The sequence below is a fragment of the Trachemys scripta genome, chromosome 20, assembly GCF_013100865.1.
Source record: "Trachemys scripta elegans isolate TJP31775 chromosome 20, CAS_Tse_1.0, whole genome shotgun sequence".
Classification (NCBI taxonomy): Eukaryota; Metazoa; Chordata; order Testudines; family Emydidae; genus Trachemys; species Trachemys scripta.
The window spans coordinates 10,327,392-10,351,055 of NC_048317.1; the positions used below are offsets into that span (position 1 = coordinate 10,327,392).

The 23,664-nt window shown below is 48.1% G+C and overlaps 1 protein-coding gene across 1 annotated transcript; it reads left to right on the forward strand.

Annotated features, from left to right (window-relative positions):
* Positions 1-3,317: 3,317 nt before the first annotated feature.
* ZDHHC18 (zinc finger DHHC-type palmitoyltransferase 18) lies at positions 3,318-23,082 on the forward strand (the record flags this gene model as incomplete). Its single annotated transcript, XM_034753735.1, is given in 8 exon segments — positions 3,318-3,478; positions 7,769-7,918; positions 9,844-9,981; positions 10,538-10,586; positions 11,604-11,706; positions 13,583-13,692; positions 17,070-17,169; positions 22,161-23,082. Coding segments are annotated over 8 exon segments (1,138 nt in total), but the record flags the coding sequence as incomplete, so codon positions are not given.
* Between the last annotated feature and the right edge of the window lie 582 nt (positions 23,083-23,664).

Consider the following 23,664-nt stretch of genomic DNA (forward strand, 5'->3'; position numbering starts at 1 on the left):
GGCCCCCACCCCCCTTACCCCGCTCTCTGCCCGGCCCCCCACCCCGCCCGGGGCCCCCCACGCCCTTACCCCGCTTTCTGCCTGGCTCCCCGGCCCCTCACCCCGTACCCGGGACCCTGGTCCCCCTGGCCCCCCATCCCGCTCTCTGCCCGGGGCCCCGGCCCCTCACCCCTACTCGGGGCTCTGGCCCCGGGCCCCCACTCCCTCACCCCCTACCCATTCTGTGCCCGGGGCCTCGGCCCCCCACCCCCTTCTCCCCTACCCGTGCTCTCTCTGGAGCCCCCCTTCCCCCCGGCACCCCACACCAGCCCAGAATCTACACCCCCCAAACCATCTCATCACTCCCTGTCCCCCAATGCACTGCTTGGGGCCCCTGTTTCCCCAGCCCGCCAGGGACTCTTGTCCCCAAACCATCTCATCACCCCTTGCCCTTCCCCTGGATTGCCGAGGGACCCTGTCTCCCCAACTATCCCGTTATCCCCTGGCCCCCAAACCACCCCCTGCCAGGGAGCCCTGGCTGCTAAACCCATCCTCTGCCCTGGCCCATCACCCCACTGGTGGGGAACCTGTGCCCAATCACCCCTTCACTCCTTGCCCAGAGACCCTGGCTCTCCAACTTGCGAACCACCCCCTGCCCAAGGTCCCTGGCCCGCAGTCACACCCTGCCTGAGCTCTGTGTCACTAGATCTCTTATACCTCTCAAATGATTCTCTGTCTGGGTACGGGGAGCTCTAGGGTCCCCAACACTCTTCTACAACCCACCCCCCATCATCTCTTGTCTATGGAGGGGGTTCTGTGGGTCGCTAACACACTCATTGTCTCCCGATCACTCCATTTTCTGGAGAGGGGAAGCTCTAGGACCCCCTCACTCCACTTATTCCCTTTGTCTGAGGAGGGGGGACTCTGGTGTCCCCAGCCCCCTTCCCATTGTCCCCAAGTCCTTTCCTGTCTGGGGTGGGAGAGCTTTATTACAATTGGAATTTTGATTTAAATGCAGGTTTAGTTTTAACTAATACACTTTTAAAATCAAATTAAAAATCCTTAGCCTATGTTAAGGCCTAAATTTATCATAATTTTTTTATTTAATATTTAAATGATTTTAATAGATTTAGTACGTGTCTCCTGCCCACTTTTAAAGAAAGTTCCACCAGTTCAGTGGGGTAAGTCGCTGTGTAAGCACCTGGAACCAGGGTTTGTTGAAGTGTTAAATCAGCAGTAGCTTCTTCTGCAGGTGCAGAGAGAATATTTTTATCATTTCGGTTTATTCATCTAGTTCAGTTCAATGACTAGTTCATTCACTGTTACAAAACTGAGAGTTGAAGAAGCGGAAAAGCTTGTTTTCCTCTTCTGATCTGTCTGTAAAAAACTAGTTATGAGAGAATTCTAACATCTTGAAGGACATGATGATTAGAAACAATCAGTTCAGTTCACTAACTACAGATACTTCCTTTGTTTAATAAATGAGTTTTAGATGCAAAACATGTTTTGATAAACTTTTTTCTTATGTATCCTGCACATTTAAGGTACTTTTATTTAATACAAAAATAATATGCTATTATTGTGTATTTTAAATTGAATTTCCATCCAAATGGAGTTGGGCACAAATCACAAGTAAAAAAACAAAACCATCATCTGGCAAATAATAAATGCATCATTCACCATTTTCTAACATAAAAATGTAAAAATTAAAAATCTGAATAAATGTAAGTTAAACTATATACAGTAATTGCTTAAATAAATGTGTATGCTCCTGGTTAGTAAAAAGAAGTACCAAATTTAGCGTAAAGATTATATTTAGTTCTAAATCAACATGTTTTAAAGGTTTCCAATCAATGAGACTCAACCTTCCTTTAGGAAAATATCTAAAAAGTATAAACGTGATTAAAATTGATCATTTAAATCAAGGTTTTCTGCTTGCTGGTTTAAATCATGATTAAAATCAGAGATTTAAATCACTTTGACTTAAATCAATCCACCCTGCTTCAGAGGCTGTTCTGTCCATCTGTAAAGAAGAAAGCGCATGGCTGCGCTAGGTGGTGGAATTGGTTCTAGTCCAGTGGGGGTTTGTTGTTTGGTGGCTGTCTTGTTCTGGACAGCTGAGCTTGGGAGTTGAAACAAAAGTTCTCTTAATCCCTTTGAACTGCCTCGTTGTATAGTGAGACTGATTCTTGTCCATGGACACCAGGGAGTCGGACAGCTTGCGTGTCTGGGTTGGAGTCGGAGTGATTATCAGTGCTTATAATAGTAAAATCCCTTTGCAGAGTGAGGAGTGGGAGCGGGACTCCAGTGCTGCATTATGTGAACAGCTGCGTGCCTTAGAAGTCTTTAACTGTCTTGCTGTGAGTGCCTGAGCCTGCCCTCCCATTGTCCTTATGGGAGGGCAAAGGTGGGCCCTTGTCTCCAGGATGCGTAGTCACTATTGATGGCTCTCTGTACCTGTTCAGCAGCAGCAAGCCAGCTGCATGCCTGGAAACAAGTTATTGATTTAGGCGTGCATTGGCTCATGTTACAGCTGCGTCTGGTACAGAAATGTGTCCCTTTTTAAACACCTGGTGCAGCATGAAGGAGACAAATGTCATCTATAGATGGCAAATCTGAATAGAACCAGGGCCAGTTTCCCCTTCAGCTTCACATGCTGGGCCAAATGGAATCGCAGTAGTGCTGAATTTGACCCATTGTCGGTACAGAAAGGTCCATAAAAGGCTCCCACATAACTCATTCAACCTTGATACTCACTGATGTCATTTTCTCAGAAGGTAACTTGACTTCCCAACATCTCACTGATCTTTGAGACACGATTCTGTATCTCCAAAGAAATATAATGGGGACACTTAAGAGCCGGGTTTTCCCCCAAATGCCCCCTCCCCACATTCCCACCCACAATTGTGCTGTGTTATGACTGGCTGTTGCCTGCCACTCCAGAGGTGGCTGCATGTCAGTGGTGCTGTGGGTATATAGTTTGTAAAGTATTGGGGGCTCTTTCTATTGAAAAGCACCCTAGAACTGTTCCTCCCCTGAGTTTGCACACATCAATAGGGTACGTACAGGAGTCAGGCAGTGTCCTGGTTATATGGAGGCTGTTACATTCTAACCAGTCATTCACTTCAGTGTTGGGAAACAAAGTATGATTTGTTCTTCACATGGACTCCCTGGCTCTGGAACTTAGGTCCCATCTTCATGACAAAATCAGCTGTGTTAGTTGGGACCCCTAGGCGTTACTCCCATTCAAATAAACAGTAGTCATTAGAGCAGCTGATCGAGGAGCTTGTGGGCGAATGCAGGGGATGTAAAAAACTTGTTTGTCTAATTATTTACAGCTGCCCCTTCCTTGCCAGTCACCTGACCCTGGCCATTCCCATCATCGGGGGTGTCCTGTTCTTCTTTGTCATCAGCTGTCTGCTGCAGACGAGCCTCAGAGACCCAGGTATTCTGCCCAGAGCCACCCCCAGTGAGGCTGCAGACCTGGAGAAACGGATTGGTGAGCCTTTCTGTCATGCATTTACTGTGGACTGTGTGTGCGCATGTGTTAGAAAAAGCTAATTCTTTAAAGGCATTTGGGGGTCCCTCTCTTGAGCCTTGGCACCCTAGCAGTAGATGGGGAAGGTTTTGATGGGAGATGGCATTTGGAGTAGAGTCTAAGGACACACACTTGTGTCCAATTGATGGTGTCTCAGAGGGCCAAAAATCTAAAGAGCAGGTGATGATGGGAGGGGACTATCTGACCTGTCTAGTGCTAGCAAGCTGAGTCCCAAGATTGGGTATCTTCAGAGATGTAGAATTAGAAGTAATTTATTCTTCTGTTTAAAACTGTGATTCCCAAACTCTTTTGGTCAACAGTACCAATTTCCCGGACTATGTACTGTACCAAACACTAGAGTCAACTCTATGTGCTCTTCCTGCCATGGAGCTCAGCTGGCTTCTTGCTTCCCGGGAGTGGAATAGGTAGTAGAAGGGCAGCGGCCCAGCACAGAGGTTAATTGAGGGAGAGCCTGGAGTACCAGTTACCTCAGCCTGAAGTACCATTATGGGAAATCATCAGTTCAGAGTGACTGTGTACCATGCTCTTAAATACTGTGCTATTACTCTTGTCCTAGAGTGTGGAGTAGAGAGAGGTGTGCTGGTTCAGACAGCAGTTGAAACACGGGGCTGGGATTGGAGAAGCCCTGAGTTCTAGTCCTGGTTATGAAACTTACTGTCTGTGCCTTTGGGGAAAGTCAGTTCACCACTGCGTCAGTTTCCCTGTCTGTAAAATGGATATAATACCAACCTCCTTTCTTCTCAGGGCTTCTAGGAGGATTAATTAGATAATGTTTGTGAAGCTGTTTGAACATGAAGTGTTCTATCTAAGTGCTAAGAATTTATTCTTACTCCTTTCAACGGCAGGAAATGTGGTAGCACAGGTGTTTTTTCACCTTGGTTGGTAGGCTAATCATAGTATGTGTTGAGTAAGCTCTTCAAGCCCCACGTATGTTCTGGTAGATCAGATAAAAAGTCTTGATAGGAGCAGAGAAAAACAAAGCCCTTGTTTTGTTTTTGACTGTGATCATCTCCATTGGTTTTGGTGACTAGAACTGGCACTGGGAAGGAGTTCTGGGTAACGCTGCTGATTGCAGGCCACATCCAGAGCATCTGAGACCAGTTCCCCTGGATTTTGTGACTGTGAAGATTTGTCTGACATTTTTTGGGGCAAACGCTCATGTGGGGTTGTCGGAAAGCCTGTCTTGTGTTAGACACCACAGAGAACATCCCCACGTGTTACCCAAGGGCAAAGTATCTTGCTCCCCTGCTAGAGACGCCTGACAGTTTTGTGGATTTCAGAGCAGCTTCTGATAAACCACAACAAATCTCCACTCATGTAAAAATGCAGACAATGGAGACTGGTCCAAGATTATTTTGCCTAAAAAGGCATTTTAGACCCCTTTTCTCCACTAGTTCTCAAAGGCTGCACGTCTCAGTTAGTTTGAATGCAATGGTAATAATGCCTAAGTAGGCCCAGATGTAATTGTGCCGAGGCTTGGGCGGAGGGGAATAGGGGTGTTGTTCTATACAGACTGTGCTGTGCTTACATTGTGCTGATAAATAATAACAATGCACCTATACATAAAACTGTAGGCTGGGGTTTTAAAGCAACCTACGAGAGTTAGGTGCCCAATTCCGATTGAATTTCAGTGGGAATTGGGTACTTAACTCCTTTAGGCTCCTTTGAAAATCCCAGCCTTAATATTAATGAAGCATATCGTACAACTGAGTCCAGTGCCAACAGAAGACTCTCCTCAGCCCTCCCTCAACAGCTGCTGCTGCTAACTATCCACGCTCTGATTCCCCATTGGACTGTCCCTCTTTTAGAAGTTCAGAAATAGGTAGCTGATCCCAGTAACTGACTTGTAGACTAGATACTGAGCCCCCCGGCTATGTATCGTGATATCTTCTTACCCTGTTGCCAAACGAATAGCCAAAATAGTTGAGTCCGAGTGCCCAGTATAAAGTCCTATTACAATTTATGAATGGATTTGAAACAGTCCTCGTATCCACATCCAGCGGAATCTTCCTCTTGATTGAAACTGACTTAAAATCTCTAGTTAGAGCTTGTATTTACACTGGGCATTTATTCTGCAGATTGTGAATTTAGGGTAATGAATCTGGGAATTAATGCTTTTAGGCGCTAGGATTTGTCACTAGCCTGGTAGGCCTCCTGTATTCACAGCTCATCACAGCTCTTATAAGAGGACAAGCATTGATGTAATGTATGTTTGTGTTTTTATGATGGCTATATGACGGTAAGTGTGTAGGTTCAGAATATGTGGCCTGCTTTTTGTGGTGCGTTACCCATAGTAACGAATGCTCTAGCAAAGCTACTGTGAGACTTCTGGAAATGATCAAAGAAAAATAATTTCTCTATATCTGACCAGATAACCATTTTGTGGGTGATTTTTAAAACTAGCTAGCTGTCTGCTTCACTTTCTGTTTCAAAATCCCCTGAAGTAGTTAGTCCACTAGCCCACTGCAGGGGCTACCTGTCATGTCAGCTGTTGCTCTTAATACAGTCCATTCATTTTCTTCTTAACATGCTTGACTGTGTCAAATCAGGTTTTTGAAGCCCTCAAAAGCATGTGATGCCCTCCCTGTTGTGATATCAAAGGGCGCTTTTTTTTTTTTAAAGTGATGTGCATGAATGTCCAAAGCTGCCCTTCCCAGCACTGCACCCATCCAGGACAGCACCCTCTGGCTACATGCAGAAGTGTATCTTGCGGTGTCCTGAAAAATCTCTAACCGTGGCCTTAGAGGAATTAAATTCCACTTGTGCTACTAGTATGTGTCAAACTTCAATGGGTTCTGTCTGAAACACTCAAGAGATCACCCCTCCACCTTGCCCCCAATTCTACTGCTAAGCCACCCTGCCCATGGGCGGTGGGTGAACCTCCCCTTCAGGAAGGCTAGCTCCCTGGCCACTCCCCTTCTGCCTGAGGCCCTGCCCTCCAGAGCCCTGAGCGACCCCCCCAGCGGCCGAAGCCAAGAGCTGCCCCTGTTCCTTCCCCCACCTCACCCCCTGCCAGCGCAAGCCGCTCCAGCCCCTGGCTGCAAGCCCGTGCTCCAGGCCACCGGCTGGAGCTGAGCCCCTGCGGGCTTCAGGGGACAGGGGAAGCAAGGACAGGGCTTCCCATGACCATGCCCCCAAAGGCTACGGCTCCTTAACTGTAGCTGTTTATTTGAGCATAAGCTTTCGTGGGCTACAGCCCACTTCATCGGATGCACAGAATGGAACATATAGTAAGGAGATACATATACACATCCAGAGAACATGAAAAGGTGGGAGTTGCCCTACCAACTCTAAGAGGCTAATTAATTAAGATGAGCTATTATCAGCAGGAGAGAAAAAAACTTTTGTAGTGATAATCAAGATAGCCCGTTTCAGACAGTTTGATAAGAAGGTGTGAGGATACTTAACATGGGGAAATAGATTCAATATGTGTAATTATCACTACAAAAGTTTTTTCCTGTCCTGCTGATAATAGCTCATCTTAATTAATTAGTCTCTTAGAGTTGGTAGGGCAACTCCCACCTTTCCATGTTCTCTGGATGTGTATATATATCTCCTTACTATATGTTCCAGTCTATGCTTCCGATGGAGTGGGCTGTAGCCCACGAGAGCTTATGCTCAAATAAATGTGTTAGTCTCTAAGGTGCCACAAATACTCCTGTTCTTTCTGTGGCTATAGACTAACACGGCTGCTACTCTGAAACATGTAGCTGTGTTGCTGGTGCACAGAACGGTTGTAGAAGAATCACATGTGTGTTAAGAGCTTGTTACTTCCTTTGGTTGAGAACTGTTAGAGAGGAGCTTTGCTTCCTTCCTCTGTGTTCTAGAGATGAGTTAATGGTAGAGTGCTGCTTTAATACTCACTATGTATATAGTGCCTCTGATTTTCAAAGCGTGGACTGACATTAATTCCTTTCAGCAGCCCTGCAAAGGAGATCAGTGTCATCCCTGTTGAACAGAAGGGGAATTGTGGCACAAAGATTAAATAACACTCTGAGTAATGCACAGAGCTAAGATTAGAGCTCTGGAGGTCCTGGCTCCCATCTTGAACTCAGTCCCCTAGATCACGCTGCCTCTCCAGCTTTCAGATTAGATATGAATGAGCACAGCACAGTGCATACCAGCCGGCGCTGTGCCATGCAAGAGAGGAGCAAGCCCGCGATGGCTGGGGTGCCCTGTGGAATAGGTCTGTGAGAGTCTGACTCTTCCCACTTCACTTTCACTCCACAGATAGCATGGGCACCTCCACCTACCGCCCACCTGCCCGGACAATGGAAGTGGTTATAAACAAATACGTGGTGAAATTAAAGTACTGCTATACCTGCAAAATGTTCCGACCCCCCAGGACCTCTCACTGCAGCGTCTGTGATAACTGTGTAGGTAAGTCCGAGGGGATCAGGAGCAGGTGAAATCTGCATAGATAAATGGGGGTCTAGTTTAAGCTCTTGAGCAAAAACCTTTCTGCTTCACCATAAAGGGCTTGAAAACTAACTAACAAACTTGTGATACAATAATCTCTCTTTTCTCCCCACTTCTAACTAATGACAGATCTGTACAGTGCCAACAGTGGCCTGTGGGCTGGGTACAGCATGTGCTGTGCTCTAATGCCTTCTCTTCAATAGTACCAGGTAGGATTGCACTGGTGAAATGCAGCATATCTCCTATTTAAACCAACCTCCAAGCATCTGGGTATGAAATAAAGCTGCAGGATCTCTGGTCCCTTGGCCACTCTGTGTTGCAGTCAAGGCTAATGTGAAGCAGAGGGGCCAGCATATGTTCTATTTTAGCCTTTCTGCCGCATGGCGCCTGGTGCTAGATGGGAGGGAGAGCTGGAGGCTGAATAAGGAGTGGAAAAAAAGGGTTGGGTTCACCCACACTGGCAGATGTGAGGGGGACTGTGATGCAGCAGGAGATGGTGTGGCAGTGAGGTTCCTGCATAGTCTAGAGTCTCTGGAGGAGCAGTTTAAAAAGCGGTCAGTCTGGTGCGACGTATGGGCAGGATGGTGGAGTATAGGTGAATGGCAGGTCCACTGAGCACACTTCATTAATTGTCCGCCTATCTGAGTACAACCTTCTGTTCCAGTCAGCATGTTGCACTGACAGTTGTGGATCCTGGGGCAGCTTGGGGACAGATGAAATTACTGATTTGAGAACTGCCACAAAATTCAAGGTCACCTGTCTAAAGAAGATGGCTCAAAGACAGGGAGTTTGAGGAGCTACTGAATGGCTTTCAAGGATGAGGCATGACATCAGCGAGAGTCGCTCGGTGGCACAGGATGCAGCCCCACCCAGCTTGGTCAGGCCTGAGCATTGCTTGAATGGGAGACCTCCAGGAGGCTTCAGGTTTTAGTAGCTGGCATTCTTCCTTCTGAACCAAAGCCTGAGCCTAGTATTAAGCAGTGCTGTGCTGCTAGAGTTGCAGTTTTTTGGGTGAGACCTAAGTTGGAGGTCCTGGCCGCTTGTGGTTATAAAAGATGGTTTGGTACATTTTTTTGCTAGCGGAGGAGTGTTAACCCATGTGTCTTGGCAAAATTTCTGTGTGGGTAAATTCATTCTGCCATCCTAAAGTCCCCTGGCGGTTTCAACTGGATAGGATATTCTTCACATCCTGTATTAAACTCTTAGGTAATGTTACCATGAGCTGTGAAAGAGTTGCTAAGTTTCACCTCAGAGGTGGCTGCATTTCAGTGGTGGGTAAAGTGGTGTGCGTGTTTTGCCAGCAGTGCTACTATTGTTAAAAGGGCTCTGCTAACTTGAAATCTAGTCCATTCTTTTAAGAGTCAGAAGTATTTTCAGGTATATTGCATCTGCTCTGGGTTCCCTTGCCAATCTTTGTGGCTTTACAATCAAATTTTCCTAACTTTTAAAATGCTTTTTCTCTTCACATGAACAGGGGAAACTGATTAATGCAAGGGAACAGTGAAACTGAGTCCCCACAGTTCTGTCAAAGGCACAAAGTATACAGACGGAAGAAATAGAAATGCATTTTCTCTAATGTCTTTCAGATTTAGTAATTGTAGGTGTTACAAGTAACCACAGTTAGTTAGAACAGTATTCTGGTAAAGTGATTTTTTAAGGTTGGTGTCCGTATAAAGTTAAAGAAGGGCACATATACAGATTGCAAAGTACTATATAAATATAGTGATGGTGTCCTGTCATTCAGAGGTACTGGGCTAAAATCTTAGGTTGGCAGGGTAGGGCAAAGGGCTGGCTTATAGCCCCGAGGTTCCCAAAGGCTCTGCAGTGTTCACCCATTTGTGGGGAGTAAGATGTTCTAATGTCCTTCCCTTTCTGCCTTGTTTCAGAGCGGTTTGATCACCACTGCCCCTGGGTAGGCAACTGCGTGGGGAAGCGTAACTATCGCTACTTCTACGCCTTCATCCTCTCCCTCTCCTTCCTGACGGCCTTCATTTTTGCTTGTGTCGTCACCCACCTCACTCTGCGTAAGTACTGCGGCCGCTGTGAGTAACACGTGCATCACCCTCCTGGCCAAGGTGAACTCAGGTCATCACCATGGGCACCTGGCTTAGCACAGACAGGGAAGCAGCCTCTAAATTTGTATCAGACTAGGTGACGGATGGCTCAGGTGACGATCATGAGATTCAGGGCCTTTCACTGCTTGGTCATCTGGATGAACTGGTCGAGGGCCGCAGTAGTGAACTGTAAACCTTATTTTGTTTGAGAGTTTTGGTGAGTGGATTATTGCCCTCCCTAGCAAGTAGGATATAGACTCTGTCAGGGCTGCAGTGGGTTGGAGGTGTATGTATACATTGCATCTACGTCTAGTCATGGCCTCTGATAGAAGGCAGCTTGCCTTTCAGCTCCTGAACCTCTTGGAGCACGTGCTGCACACCAGCATCTAGATTGCGGGGGTTTCTCAGTCAGTTGGGCAGATCCATGTAGGCTTTGGCAGGGGTGTGTACTTTGAAGCAGGACAAATTGGCTGGAGATGTACATGTGCCTTCTTGATTTCAATATCTTGTCCTGTTTGCTTTGTAGGCTCTCAGGGAAGTGGATTCCTCACCACTCTGAAGGCAACGCCGGCGAGATATCCTTTTAAAGCCTGCACCTTCCCATCTGTTCCCCTTTTTGTATGCTGACACAGCTGGATCCCTGCAGGGTATTGGAGCAGAGATACTAAAGCTATACGTCTCGGAAAAGTGTTCTCTGATTTACAACATACAATAAGCCCCTTCTGTCACTATACTTTACAAACCCTAATGCACGTAGCCTCCTTACACCACAGGGCGGGGACGGGCAGACTTCTCTGCATTTACAAGAGGAGGTGGTGATCCTGTAGCCAAGCTGGTGAGACCCTTTGTTCAAGACACAGTCTCTTTCTCCAGTGCCAGACTAGTACCTTGTGCTCGGTGATGCACAGACGAGGGTTGGAAACAAGCTCCCTTTCTGACACGTGGGAGGACACATGGAAAACGGGGGATGTCATTGGCCGTAGTGAGTTCTCCCTTGATGGGCACTCGCAGAATAGCACAGACAGTGGGAAGGAAGCTGCATGCCTGCTTTGTTGGCTGGAATGCACTCTCCTTTGCTAGCGAGGGCAGACCCTTTTCCCCTAATGTAAGAGGTAGGGGTGGGAATCCAATTCCTTGCTAGGAGTCTCAGCCAGCCACTCAAAAGCAAGGGCACCTTGCTGAGCCCTTAATGACCCTCCCTAAGTCCCTGTGCTTGTGACCCCCACCAAGAGTCCTCATGGTTCATAGGATCTCAGGGTTGGAAGGGACCTCAGGAGGTATCTAGTCCAACCCCCTGCTCAAAGCAGGACCAACCCCAACTAAATCATCCCAGACAGAGCTTTGTCAAGCCCGACCTTAAAAACCTTTAAGGAAGGAGATTCCACCACCTCCCTAGGTAACCCATTCCAGTGCTGCACCACCCTCCTAGTGAAATAGTTTTTCCTAATATCCAACCTACACCTCCCCCACTGCAACTTGAGACCATTACTAGTTGCTGAGAGTGCCTCCATTACTTGGACCCGAGGCCTCCCCTTGCTGTGTGGGGGTGTGTGTGTGTGTGGTCTCGGAGGCTTCCTTGACTCTCTTTCCACCGTGCTGGAGTTGGTGATATGTTTTTTCTCAGTCTGGTCTATTTTGGGCCTCTCAGGTTTTCACACTTACCTAGTCGCCTCCAACCTGACGACGAATGAAGACGTAAGTATCCGTGTGTGTCTCCTTCCATAGAGTGGGACCAGAAAGGGGTAAGCAGCACCTCTGGGCGTGAAGCCCATTCCTTTCTAATCAGTGAAGCGATCAGCCAAAAATCTGTTGCTGTCTCTGCAGAAGTGTGTTAGAGGAAGTTATCTTGACAGGCCCTAGGTGCTTGTAGCACTTTATTACAGAGCAGATAAAAGATAGCACCTTTGGGCTGCCCCAGAGTTTACACTCTAATTCGAGTAGCCCAGCAGAGCATGACCCCGCATGCGCGCACAGGCAGAGTGCATGGGTTTCAAAAGGGCGAGCGGTGTGTGTTGCTTGGCTGTGTGGAGACGAGGAAAAGAGGTCATTTTTTAAAATACTAGCTAATGCACTTGAACCTTTGGGCTGCCCCTAAGATGGACCACGACCAGCTAACAGGTTTGTAAACAGGACTTGCCTTGTGTACGCTAGATGCAAAGTCCTGTTTAAAATCATGTTCGTTAAAACATGTGAGCTTAACATGTTTTGAAGCATGACCTGTTTCCCAGTCTAGACGTGGCCTCTGTTAATATTTGGACCACGAAGAGAGCAATAGAGAGGAAGGAGGCTCAGTGGGTGGGCATTACTTGGTTCAGTTCCTTGCCTTGCCACAGATTTCCTGTGTGACTTTGGCAAGTGCCATTGTCTCTCTCTCTTGATCCTTTCTCTATGGAAGGGAGTTGATACATAGGGGTGTTATGAAGATAAATGTATTAAAGATTGTGACATGTTCAGCTACTACTGTAATGGGGGTCTGATAAGTACCTAGATAGCGTAGCTGTTTGTATATGTCTGGTTACTTAAAGGGATTTGAAAATCACCCTTCTGTCTGAAATATTTGTACCACTTTGTTGTTACAAGTGACACAATTGCTGTCTCAGAGAGAATGGTTCCTCTACTCTTTTACTTAGTGCATTTAACAGCACTTTGGGGCAATTTCTGCTCTCTGTTATACAACTGAGATTCCCACTAAAGTCAATGGGAGTTACACAGCGTGACTGGTGCATTGTCTGTCAGTTTCCCGTGTTGCTTGAGTGGCCTGTTTGTCACAGCAGCCGGGGAAAGGAAGTAAAAAGGGGAAGTGTGACTGTAAACTCTCACAAGCTGGCCGAGGCTCAGGGGCAGAGGTAGGATCTGGAACGCCATCTAATTCCTACAGCTGACATGACTGAGATTTCAAGGCGACAGTGTTTCCTTCAACAGGCTCCTGTGGGTGCTCAGCATGAAGAAACTAAAGGGTTTCTTTACATTAACAGAGCTGCCTGTGACCCCTCTTGCTGCTAGCTTAGCTCTGTAAGTGCACTATGTGCTTTACAGAAATAAGCCTCTGCCTTGTAGAGCTTTCAGTCTACGTTTGGCAAACAAGAAACGACTGAAGTGTAACAAAGGGATGGGAGGGTGGGGGGTTTACAACACTACACAAAGTGTGATGCATAGTACATGGTGTGGGAAACGTGTAACTAGTGGGCATTGTGACCGAGACTAAGCTTGGGCAAAGGCAGAAGGACGAACTGCTCTAGAGAGGACGCGCGCTGCAGAAGGCCCACTAAAGGTTGCTTGGTGCAATGGGAGGGGGAAGCTTTGTCTCACACACTGCTGTTCTCTCAGCTAGCCGCACTGCCGTGGAGAGGATTTAGAGCCCAGGGAAGCGAGAGCCATGTTGTGGGGCACAATGCAAAGCTCCACACCCCTCTGCCCTGGCTTGGGTCACTTCAGTCCTGAGCTTTTCAAGCAGAGTGTGGATGACACTGTCCAAGGCCCCCCTCCCGTGTGACCTGGGCAGTGCACTGACCATCTCCATGCCCTCGCCAGGCTGTCGCTTTCTAATCAGCCTGTGTCCTTTCAATTGCAGATCAAAGGGTCGTGGTCAAATAAGAGAGGCTCAGAGTTTGCCAATCCCTACAGCCATAAGAGTATCCTCACCAACTGCTGTGCAGTATTGTGTGGGCCATTCCATCCCAGGTAAGAGCCTCCGATCCGCACTGGACTCGGGACTTGCACCCTGCCCTGACACTGCCGCCACATGCGGAGGTGGAGACAGGCGAGGTTAATACTGGCTCCCAGGAGCCAGGCCAAAGCGATGGCCCAGGGCTCTCGTGCAGGGTGGGGAGGGTAATTCTGAGGCTCAGGCCCAGAGGGAGAGGTAAATGTATAGGCGAGTGCTGACTGTTACTTTTCATCCATCGAAATCTGCTTAATTCAGGGCACTTCAGACTTCATTGTAGGGTGTAAACTGAGTGCAACTGGAATTTCCCCCTGCAGTATAGTAAGGGTGGGATGTGCCTGTTACAGGAGGGCCCAATAGCGAATGGTAACCGCTTGCTATGGACATATTTACTAGATGTGTGTTTCCTCTTTAAATATTTAAAAATCCAGTGCCCTAAGGACCTCAGGAGGGCTAAAGGATGCAGCCTGTGAGCTTTAGCACTACATAAAGAATAACCCTGGGCTTAAAGGTGCCCTGCAAAGGACTTCCCAATACATCTGACTTCTGGGTGATGGAGAAGTTCTTCACTGCTTGTTTTTACACTACAAATACAGGTCTTGTCTGCCCTGGCAGGGTCTCTGGTGACTGGAGAACGAGTGGAATGACACACTCACCAGACTCAAGGCAGTGAAAGCTGAGTGATCGGGAGAGTACAGATTTTAGACTGTGGTTAAATAAAGCTGCTATTATTATTATTATACAACTCTTTAATTTCCATGACTAACTGACCGCCTGCAGGGTCACTCCTCACTTGTCAAAGAAGGCAGGAGGGCTCTTGCTAAATGTACTCTTGATACAGCTCCAGGATCTCCAGGTGAGAGCAGACTTGACATACCTGATATTTCTAAGGTGAAAAACAAGCATCAAAACCCCTTCCATCCCATCATCATCCACTATAAAGAAGGAGAATTAAGGGGCACCAGCCCAGGTTTTTCCTTTGCAGGTCATCTCTAAGTGGCTGGAATTCTACATGCATCTTGCAGCTGCTTTTCAGATCAAGATGGAGCATTGCATGCTGGGATATGTGGTCTGTGGAGGTCTTCACCTCTATCAGAGATGGGGTTGACTGCAATCCTCTCCATTTTATGCAGTATGCTGGAAACCTTAGCCTTCTGGCAAGTAGTCAATGCTGTCCTTACTCAGACAATTTGGAGACTCTTGCATTAAAAGGACACAATGATTTCCTATTTAATTTGATCCTGACAAATTCCCTTACCTGTGAATTATCTGCAACTGTCATTAAAGCAGGAAGGAATAATGCCAAACATCTCTCTGACTTTTTCTCAACTGTGCTGATTTGCTTCTTGTTTTTCACTGGGCTTGGACAATGAAACCAGACCAGTGAGTTCCCCCCTCTGCTCTTTCCTGGGGCGGGGGGCAGGGTCCCTGGGTTGCAGAGTTCCTGGGGCAATGTTGTTCACTGCTTAAACTGAATTGCAGTTTAAAAAAATCATTTAATGAAACCTGGTTTGTACCTTTCAAAAAACAAACAAAAACTCTCTGAAACCTACCTAACATCTTCCATCTGAGGCGCTCAGACTAGACAATCAGAATGGTCCCTTCTGGCTTTAACAGCTATGAATCTAATCCCATCAAAAAATAAAACTGCCATGGTTTAGTCACATGAGGGCGCAGTCGGGCAAATTTAAAATAATCTCTTGGGTTGGGTGGTTGGGAGTTTCATCCCAACCCACGTTTTGTAGCTCTCAGCCTGTTGAATGCTTCAGGCACTTTCGAGACAGTGTTTCTTTTGCTGGGAGGAACCAATTTGAACTTACTGGGAGGATTCCAGAAATACTAGCCCACTGTAAGTGTAATGAAATAATTCAGGGAAGGTCAGCTGTTGTTTAACCTGTGCTCAGGAGGGCTGTTACACCATGAGCTAAGGAGGGTTTTGTTTTTCCCTCTAAAATACTTCCCAAGGTTCTTGTCCTTTTCAGTGTCACTGTTACTATGGAGTCCATGATAGTAAGTGAGCTAATCTATTTAAATATGTTGAGAGCACTGGGAGGCAGACGACTGCTAATGGGATAATAGTATTTCACTCCTGCTCTAGGGGGCCTCTCCAGCTCCAGCCTACCACAGTAGTGACACAACTTTGTCTCTAGTTCTGAGTGCTCAGGAACCCATATCATCCATCCCCCCAGTGACACTTTGTCTAGCAGTCCCCACAAAGAGACAAGCAGGGCTTGGGGAAGCTTACCCCGCTGCTGTCACTACGGTACTGGTTCTGTGGCTGCAGTGGGGACTTGACTGTCCAGGGCGGACAAGCCAGCAGCTTGCAGGTGCACTCAGCTCACACCAAGAGATTTGAAGAAACGCCTTCCTGCCCAGAGTGCTAAGTGTTTGGGCTCAGGTGGGTGTGCGTAGCCTTGCCGGTCACCTTGGGGTTTAAGCGACAAGTGTTTAAAAACATTCACAAGAAAAGTCTGAGCCATAGTTAAGTGCTGTCCTGTGTGCGGAGTCTGTTCCCTCTCCCCAGTCACCCTCATGAGATTTGGCCAAGGGGATTTTCCTGAGTGTATTCAAATTCCCTAATCTCTGGACAGACACAGCTGTCTTGTGCTAATGATCAAATGCTGTCAGGGTTTGCTAGAATCACAGAAATATAGGACTGGAAGGTATCTTGATAGGTCATCTAGGCTTGGCCCCTGCACTGAGGCAGGACTAAGTATTATCTACACCAGCCCTGACAGGTGTTTGTCTAACCTGCTTTTAAAGGCCTCCAGTGATGGAGATTCCACAGCCTTCCTAGGTAATTTGTTCCAGTGCTTAACCACCCTGACCGTTAGGAAGTTTTTCTTGTCTAACCTAAATCTCCTTTGCTGCAGCTAAAGCCCATTACTTCTTGTCCTGTCCTCAGTGGATAAAGAGAACAATTTATCACCCTGTTCTTTATAACAATCTTTTACATATTTGAGGACTGTTATCGTGTCCCCCTCAGTCTTCTCTTCTATAAACTCAACAAACCCAATTTTTTTCGGTCTTTCCTTGTAGGTCATGTTTCTAGATCTTTATTTTTGTTGCTTTCCTCTGTACTTTCTCCAATTTGTCCACATCTTTCCCGAAGTGTGGTGCCCAAAACTGGAGATACTACTCCAGTGGAGGACTTATCGGTGCTGAGTAGGATGGAAGAACAACTACATGTGTCTTGCTTACGACACTTCTGCTAATACATCCCAGAATTGTGTTCACCTTTTTTGCACCAGTATTATATTGTTGACTCAATAAGTGCTAGCAACTCATTTTTATAGCATCACTGGTTGGCTTAGCACACAGTTTCGGGGGTTTGTTTCTTGATGAACGTTGCTGTTTTAACTTCTCCCCTCTTTTTTCCCATCTTGTTTTCTAGTTTAATAGACAGAAGAGGATTTATCCAGCCTGATGCTGGGACCCCGTCCAGTCCCAAGAGTGAAATCCCCTCCTTTGGAGCCAAGACTGACACTAGCATGGTAGGAGGCATTCCCTAGTGGTGCTGTGACGTAGTCCAGTGCCTGTCGTGCCTGTGCCTAGCTCCCGTCAGTACCTTCCCGTTATCATCTCCCTGACCTCAGGCAAGACAGCCCTGTCGTGCAGAGCTGCCAAAGACTCAGTCAAACCAGGCGTTACTTTTTTATTTATTTATTGTTTTGTTTCACTGTGATGTGGCTTACTTGGATTTTCAACTGCTACAGCCTGATGCCGAGCAAGACCTTGGCCTCACCCAGGGAGAGGGGTTCCAACCACAGCTGGGAAGCACGAAGGGCTGCTTGGGAAACCCCAACCTCTCAGAACCATCCAAGCTTGGAGTGTCCGCTGCAGAGAGCTGCCATCTTTCCTGCAGGGATTAGCTGAATGGGCTGCCGGGCCTTGTGGGGGCGGAAGATGGGGAGTCCATGTCCCATCTCCAGTGCTGCATTCTAGATTAGGGGTTGGGTGTTTGGGGATGATGAAGGCTGAAAGCTAGGTCTCCCTGCTGTGTCTCTACACGGGCCTCCTGCATCTCTGCCCCAGGAGTGTGAGGGGCTGCTTCATGTGTCAGTTTAAACTACGATCCCATCTGGGCCTGTGGAATATGTAGCGTCCCTTTCCCAGCAGCACCGTTACTTTTCAGAATTGCAGCTGGCTGGTTGGGATAACATTCTCGTTCCCAGGTGCTGGGGAGAGCTCTGAGGGTCCAGACCCATATGGGGCAGTGAGCATAGGCAGGGAAATAGATGTGCCATCCCAGTTGCTGTTCAGTGCTGGCTCTCACCTGGTCACAGAGAAGGTGCTGACCAACCCTTCCTAATGTTGTAGCCATTTCAGCCAGTAAGAAGCCAGGCAAGGATACAGGCCAGAGGAGTTCCTAGTTTTAACTGTTAGAAACAAAATAAGCAAAGTATTTTGTGGGTGTAATGGGGAGATGTTGCCCTTAGATGGTCACCTGTCAGACCTCTGCCCAACACTAGATGGCTAAAGCGTGAGTGGGCTCCAGCGTTGAGGAGGCGCAGGGTTACCCTGAGTGCTGGTGTCAGTTAGCCTGCGCTTGGTTTGGATTCCTGGCCAGTAGAATAGAGAGTGGGGCCACCTGCTGGCCCTCTGGGAATGATTCCTCTGAGTTTGTCTGCCCCTGGGTGGCACCGTGCCTGTTGCTGCTCCTTACCAGGTGTTCACCAGTCTGCCTTGTGAATTACTGACACTGGCGAGTGTGTTTAGGAGAGTTACAGACACATTAGCAATACTTGACATGTGTTTATTAAAAGCTGCTGGGTATTTTGCACAATTTTTTAGATTTTTTTCTAAGTAGTATTTTTTTATGTGTCGGTGTAGATAGCTGCTGTACATATTCCTGGCACCAGGGTAGAGATTTGCAATGTTTGTTCTGTGTTAAGCCACTTGGTTAGACGCCCCAGGCGTTGCAGTATGTATCGGACCCAAGCCCTTTCATCTTTCTCACCTGTGCTTTTATCACTAGTCAGTGCATTTGTGGGGCAGATTGTCAGAGAGGTATTCCCCTGTATTCTGCTTTGCACATCATGAATGACAGCACGCTAGCAGAGAATTGCCGGCTGCTGCAAACATAAGGAGAACATAGGGTGTGTGGAAGGGGCTGGTATTGCTTAAGGCACCCCTCATTCGCCCTACCCTGTGAGTCAGTCTTCTGAGCAGTGGTGAACTTCAATGGGACAATGTTTAAATGCACCCCCCAGCATGGTGTTCTCACATTCCAAGCATTCCCTTCCTCTCTAGTTTTTGGCACTCTTTTGTAGCCCAGTTTTGTTGCTGGCCAGAAAATGTCACAAATCCTGACTGTTCAAAGAGCAGTGCATGAGATGTGCCCCGCCCCTCCACCACCCACCTCCTGGGGTTGGGAACTTGGGATCTGCATTTACATGCTGCTGGCTTCTTGCAGAAGGCAGTGGTTTTAGGTGGGGCTTTAAGAGAAGCTTTAGCTGAGAAGAATATTGGACAATTTCAAACCATTCCTTTTTGGAGATTTGATTAAAAATCTGCTCCTTCCACCCTGTAAATGTTCCTCTTGCTTCATGTTTCTGGCTCAGTGCATAGAGAGCTCAGTATTCAAGCGAGAAGGGGCATGGCAGGGGTGCTGTTGTCAGTGGACTGATCTTCTAGGATAGCCGGGGGCCGGTGATGCTGCTGCCTTGTTATATGTATGGCTGGGGACTGGATGCTTCGGGCTTCATACGCTGTTCTCAGTCAGTCCCCTTTCCAGCAGGGCGACTAGTCCAAAGCCAGCCCCCGTTCTTAGTGACCAAAAGCATTTACCAGTTGTTCCTCGGAGAAGTATCCTCGCACCACAACCCCCCCAGGATGTTAATGTTCCCCACTGCTGGCAGCTGAGGCGAAGAAGGGTCGCTACCAGCGTGTAGCGTAAATTACCACCTGAGCCCTGGGGGTGACCCCTGCAGCTCAGGGGTGAGGCAGGCTGGCAGGGCCGCTCACTCTGCAGAGTGACACACAAGGCTATAGCTGATGTGCCTTGCCGCTACTAGACTGATCTTCAGCCTCCAACGGCTCAGTGCAACAGCGTCAAAAGCTGCTGCTGTGTCTGGAAAATAGCACTCCAAAAATCCTTTCCAGAAACCATGCTGCACAGCAGTTACCGTCTGTCTTCCCCTTATCCACAAAATAGCCGGTGTTCTTAATACAACGGCACTAATGCTCCCGTGGCCCTGATGCTGTTTCATTGCTTGTGTAATGGTAGGACTGGCAGATGGTGTGTAGAGGGTCAGTAAAGCTACGCTCTAAGAGGCTGCAGTTTTAATGGGAAGGGATAGGAAAACTGACCCTGCCTCTTACAGGAGTTCTGAAGGAGGGCGAGGGAGGCAAACTCTCTCACTTCTTCTGTTTGAACCGGTTTTTCTTGTTACTTGCTGTAATAAAGTTATATTTTTAAAGTTAACTGTTTGGGGATTTGTTTGTTTCCTTTTATGGGTTTGGAGGCATGTTCCTCAGCTTCTGCAGTGGGGTGAGTAATGATTCTCTGTCCGTCCAATGAAGGTTAGATGGCTTCTTCCAGCTGCGAGGCTTGCCTGCCCACTGTAATCACTCCCCGCAGGATCAGGCTGGAAGGTATGCACAGCTGCAAACCCCAGCAACTTGGTGTGGCCCGATGGTTTCTCGGGGTTTCATCGTTCAGCTGCTGAAATTTGACACAGCTCAAACTGCATCTTCCTTCAGAGGCCTTAAGTTAAGCACCCTTCTCCCATCCCCCTCTCCCTCTAACCCAGTCCAGTGCTGTCCCAGGATCTGAGAGTGGCCTGAGACAGAGCGCCCTCTTTCTGACACAGTCTGCCCTGTCCTTGCCAGCGGATGCTGAAGTGCATAATCTCTGGTGTCTTTCCCAGGAGGATGCCTGCCAGGACTTTGCCATTTCCTGCACTGCCTGATGGGATCTAACACCCCGCTTTCTTGATGTTAGCCCTGCTTTCTGAGGGGTAGTTGGTAAGAGAGCACTTTCTTCTTCTCTCCCCAGTCCAGTGATTCATTTCATCCTCCCTGCATGATTTGCTCTGTACAGGAAGCCCCAGCTACCCTCTGGTTTGTGTAGGCATTGGTGTGTAGTGTGTGCGAAGAGCCCTGCTAGGCTTTGTGGTATGTAGGATTATCCCCAGCCTGGCAGAGGATTAGGGAAAGTTTCATTGCACTGCACTGCACTACAGACTGAGTGGAGGCAGAGCAGATGTGCTTGGCTGAGAGCTGCTGTGCATTACTTTGGGTTTAGGCCAGTTGTTACTAGAGCCGCAGGGTTTAGAGAGTAGTGAGGATTGGACTTAGTTTGGAGGGAGATGGGATGCACAGACAGAAGGGTTAGGGCAGTAGGGCTTTAAGCCCTGAATGGTGGCTGCAAAGAGGCTGGATTGCAGTGTTGGCTTTTAGCCCTGGCAAACGAGATGCTGCTGTGGGTGGAAGAGAAGCTCTGCTGATGCAGGGATGTGACATTTACAGCAAGGTGTGGCGTGACCACAGGACTGGGAGCCAGGAACAGATTCGTAATCCTGGCTCTGTCACTGATGCACTTTGTGACTAAGTCACTTCCCCTTTCTGTGCCTCAGTTTTCCTCTCTGTAACATGAAACTCATCCTTCAACATGCCTGGGACACCGGTGAGTAATTTGTAAAAATGCTTTGAAGAGAACGTACTGTTACATCAGTGCTCGTTACTCCGTGACGACGGCTGGGGATTCTGCAGGGACAGCCCTGCTAACACTTGCATAACTGCGCTTCTCCTTCTTGCCACACACCGCTAATGAGCTAGTGTCCGCCAGAAGGGGAGCACTGATAATGCCCAGCTGCCAGGAAGCGTGACGGACCCTGCCAGTGTCTGTTCCCTGTCTTCCCAGCACAGTCCATAGAACAGTTTGTATTTATGACACGAAGTCAGCTGTCCCTGGAGCCTGTTCCACTGCTGGTGCTGCTGCTGTTCTCCGCCATGTGCTATCCACAACAGGTGTGGGTGCAAAGGAAGTCATGACCTAGCAGCTGTGGAGTAAACAGATAGTTACACACCCGCAGAGTGTCTAGTGGTGGCTGCATGCGTCTTGCTCCGATACCCCTTCCTCCTCATCTTCCTCTCCCTACTGACTGCTGTCTTGCTCATGTGGTAGTCGCCTAATCACCCCCTCTCCTACTGCATGATGCTTGAGAGCACTGGTCAGTAATTACTCACTTACCTGCCTTGTTTTGAGGGGTCTAAACAGCTGATGCTTGCCTGGCATGGGTGTTACCAGAGGTCAGCTGCTTCAGCTCCTGAGGAGAATGTTGCTGGAGCCTCGCTTGTGCTGCTAACCCAGGACTGGCACTGATCTGATCCCATCCTGTTCTATTCCCTGTAGCTGGCTTGGAGGATCCACTCCTGCTCTTGCTCCTGTTACCTGACTCTCACTCTGGTATTTCTTGTACTAACCCTCTCTTTCTCTCCTCCACTTTCCTTTCCCTGCACTGACGGGGGGGAAATCCAGTATGTTCAGGGGACTAAAGCGCTCTTGAGGACACGGATAATACCTGAAACAGCAGCCATTACCACCGCCTGTGCCTCCACACCAGGGCTACGCTACTGCACCTCGGTCCCTCCCGTGGCAAGAGAGGGAGGAAAGCTGCTGTGCACGTGGGAAAGCCTTTCCGAACCCGCGTGTGGAGCTGACGCACTCTGCTGTGCCATGGGTTTGAAGCATAAAGCCATAAATGCATCTGTTCTGAGTGCAATAACTGGAGTTTTTACCGTCTCCTGCTGCTGGAAAGAGACTCATGCAACTGAACCAAGGCCCTCGCTGGCTCCTTGGAACTAGCCTTACTCTGCAGTGCCGGTGTCGCCCCCTCAATAGACTGAAGATGTAATTATAGTTATTTAGATGAGCAGGTACATGAGACTTTACCAGGTTTAGTGCGGGGTGTTCACAGCTGGTTAAGTGGGCTTGTGAAGCAGAATTCTGCCAGAGCTGGCCAGCAGGCCGCCTCCCCAGCTGTGAGCTGCTTGTGCGGTATGTATGCAGGCAAAGGACTCTCCTGTCTCTGAGGTAGTTAGTGTGTGTGAAGAGTTCACCTGTCAAACACTTACTAGTAAGTTCTGTGTTTTCCGTGTCTTAGGATACACTAGTGTAGAGGAAGGGATTAAGTGCAGTAGTGACTTTTGCAGCCCCTGTGTAGATTCCTCTGCTCCTGCCATCAGCATTATTGAAAGGACAGAGCAGAAAAGAGGGGGAGGAAACTGGATGCTCTAACACTCTAGCAGCCACTGGCAAACCAAGCAGGGTTTGTAAAAGGGAGCTGGTGTAAACCCGTGAGACCCCACCCTGGTCAGCTAGGCTAGAGTCTGGTAGGGTTTGAAATCCATTTATGCCTTTTACTTTTTGTAACAAAATAAAGTTTCTCCTATTTACTGTACATGGGCATCTGGCTGCTGTTTCCCCAGCACCCAAGGCGAACGCCTCCAGGCTGCTCTTACCTGTGTGTGCTTTTCCTTTAGGGGGTGGAGTGAATGAAGATGGAGCATAGAAGGGTTTGCGTATGTCTGTGTGACCTCTTGTGCTAACCACGGGGCTGAAAGCCAGGAACTCCCTCAGCCGAAAGCCAGCTTTGGCACGGACTGTGGCCTTAGGGCACCGTTTGAGCCACCATTCCCCCCCCATAAAGTGGGAATGAAACGTGGCTTGTTCCCAGGAATGGGAGGTAATATTTGAAGAGCATCAAATGTCTGGTGCTGAATTGTCACCGTTTTTCCTGATCAGTACTAACCCAATTTCAAACCCTCTCGCTGCTGAAATACCAGCCAAAGATCTGAGTCACGTCAGGGCCCTGTCGCCCATCTCTGCAAAACTGAGACAGGGTGGGCGATGGCTCTTGAGGGGCAGGAAGGGTCAGTTCAAACAAGCTTTTTGGGGGGGGCTAATGGTCCTGCACACGCTCTGCAGGCTATCAGCATCTGACTGCTACAAGGGGCTATTTTAAGTGGCTTTCTAGAGCGGA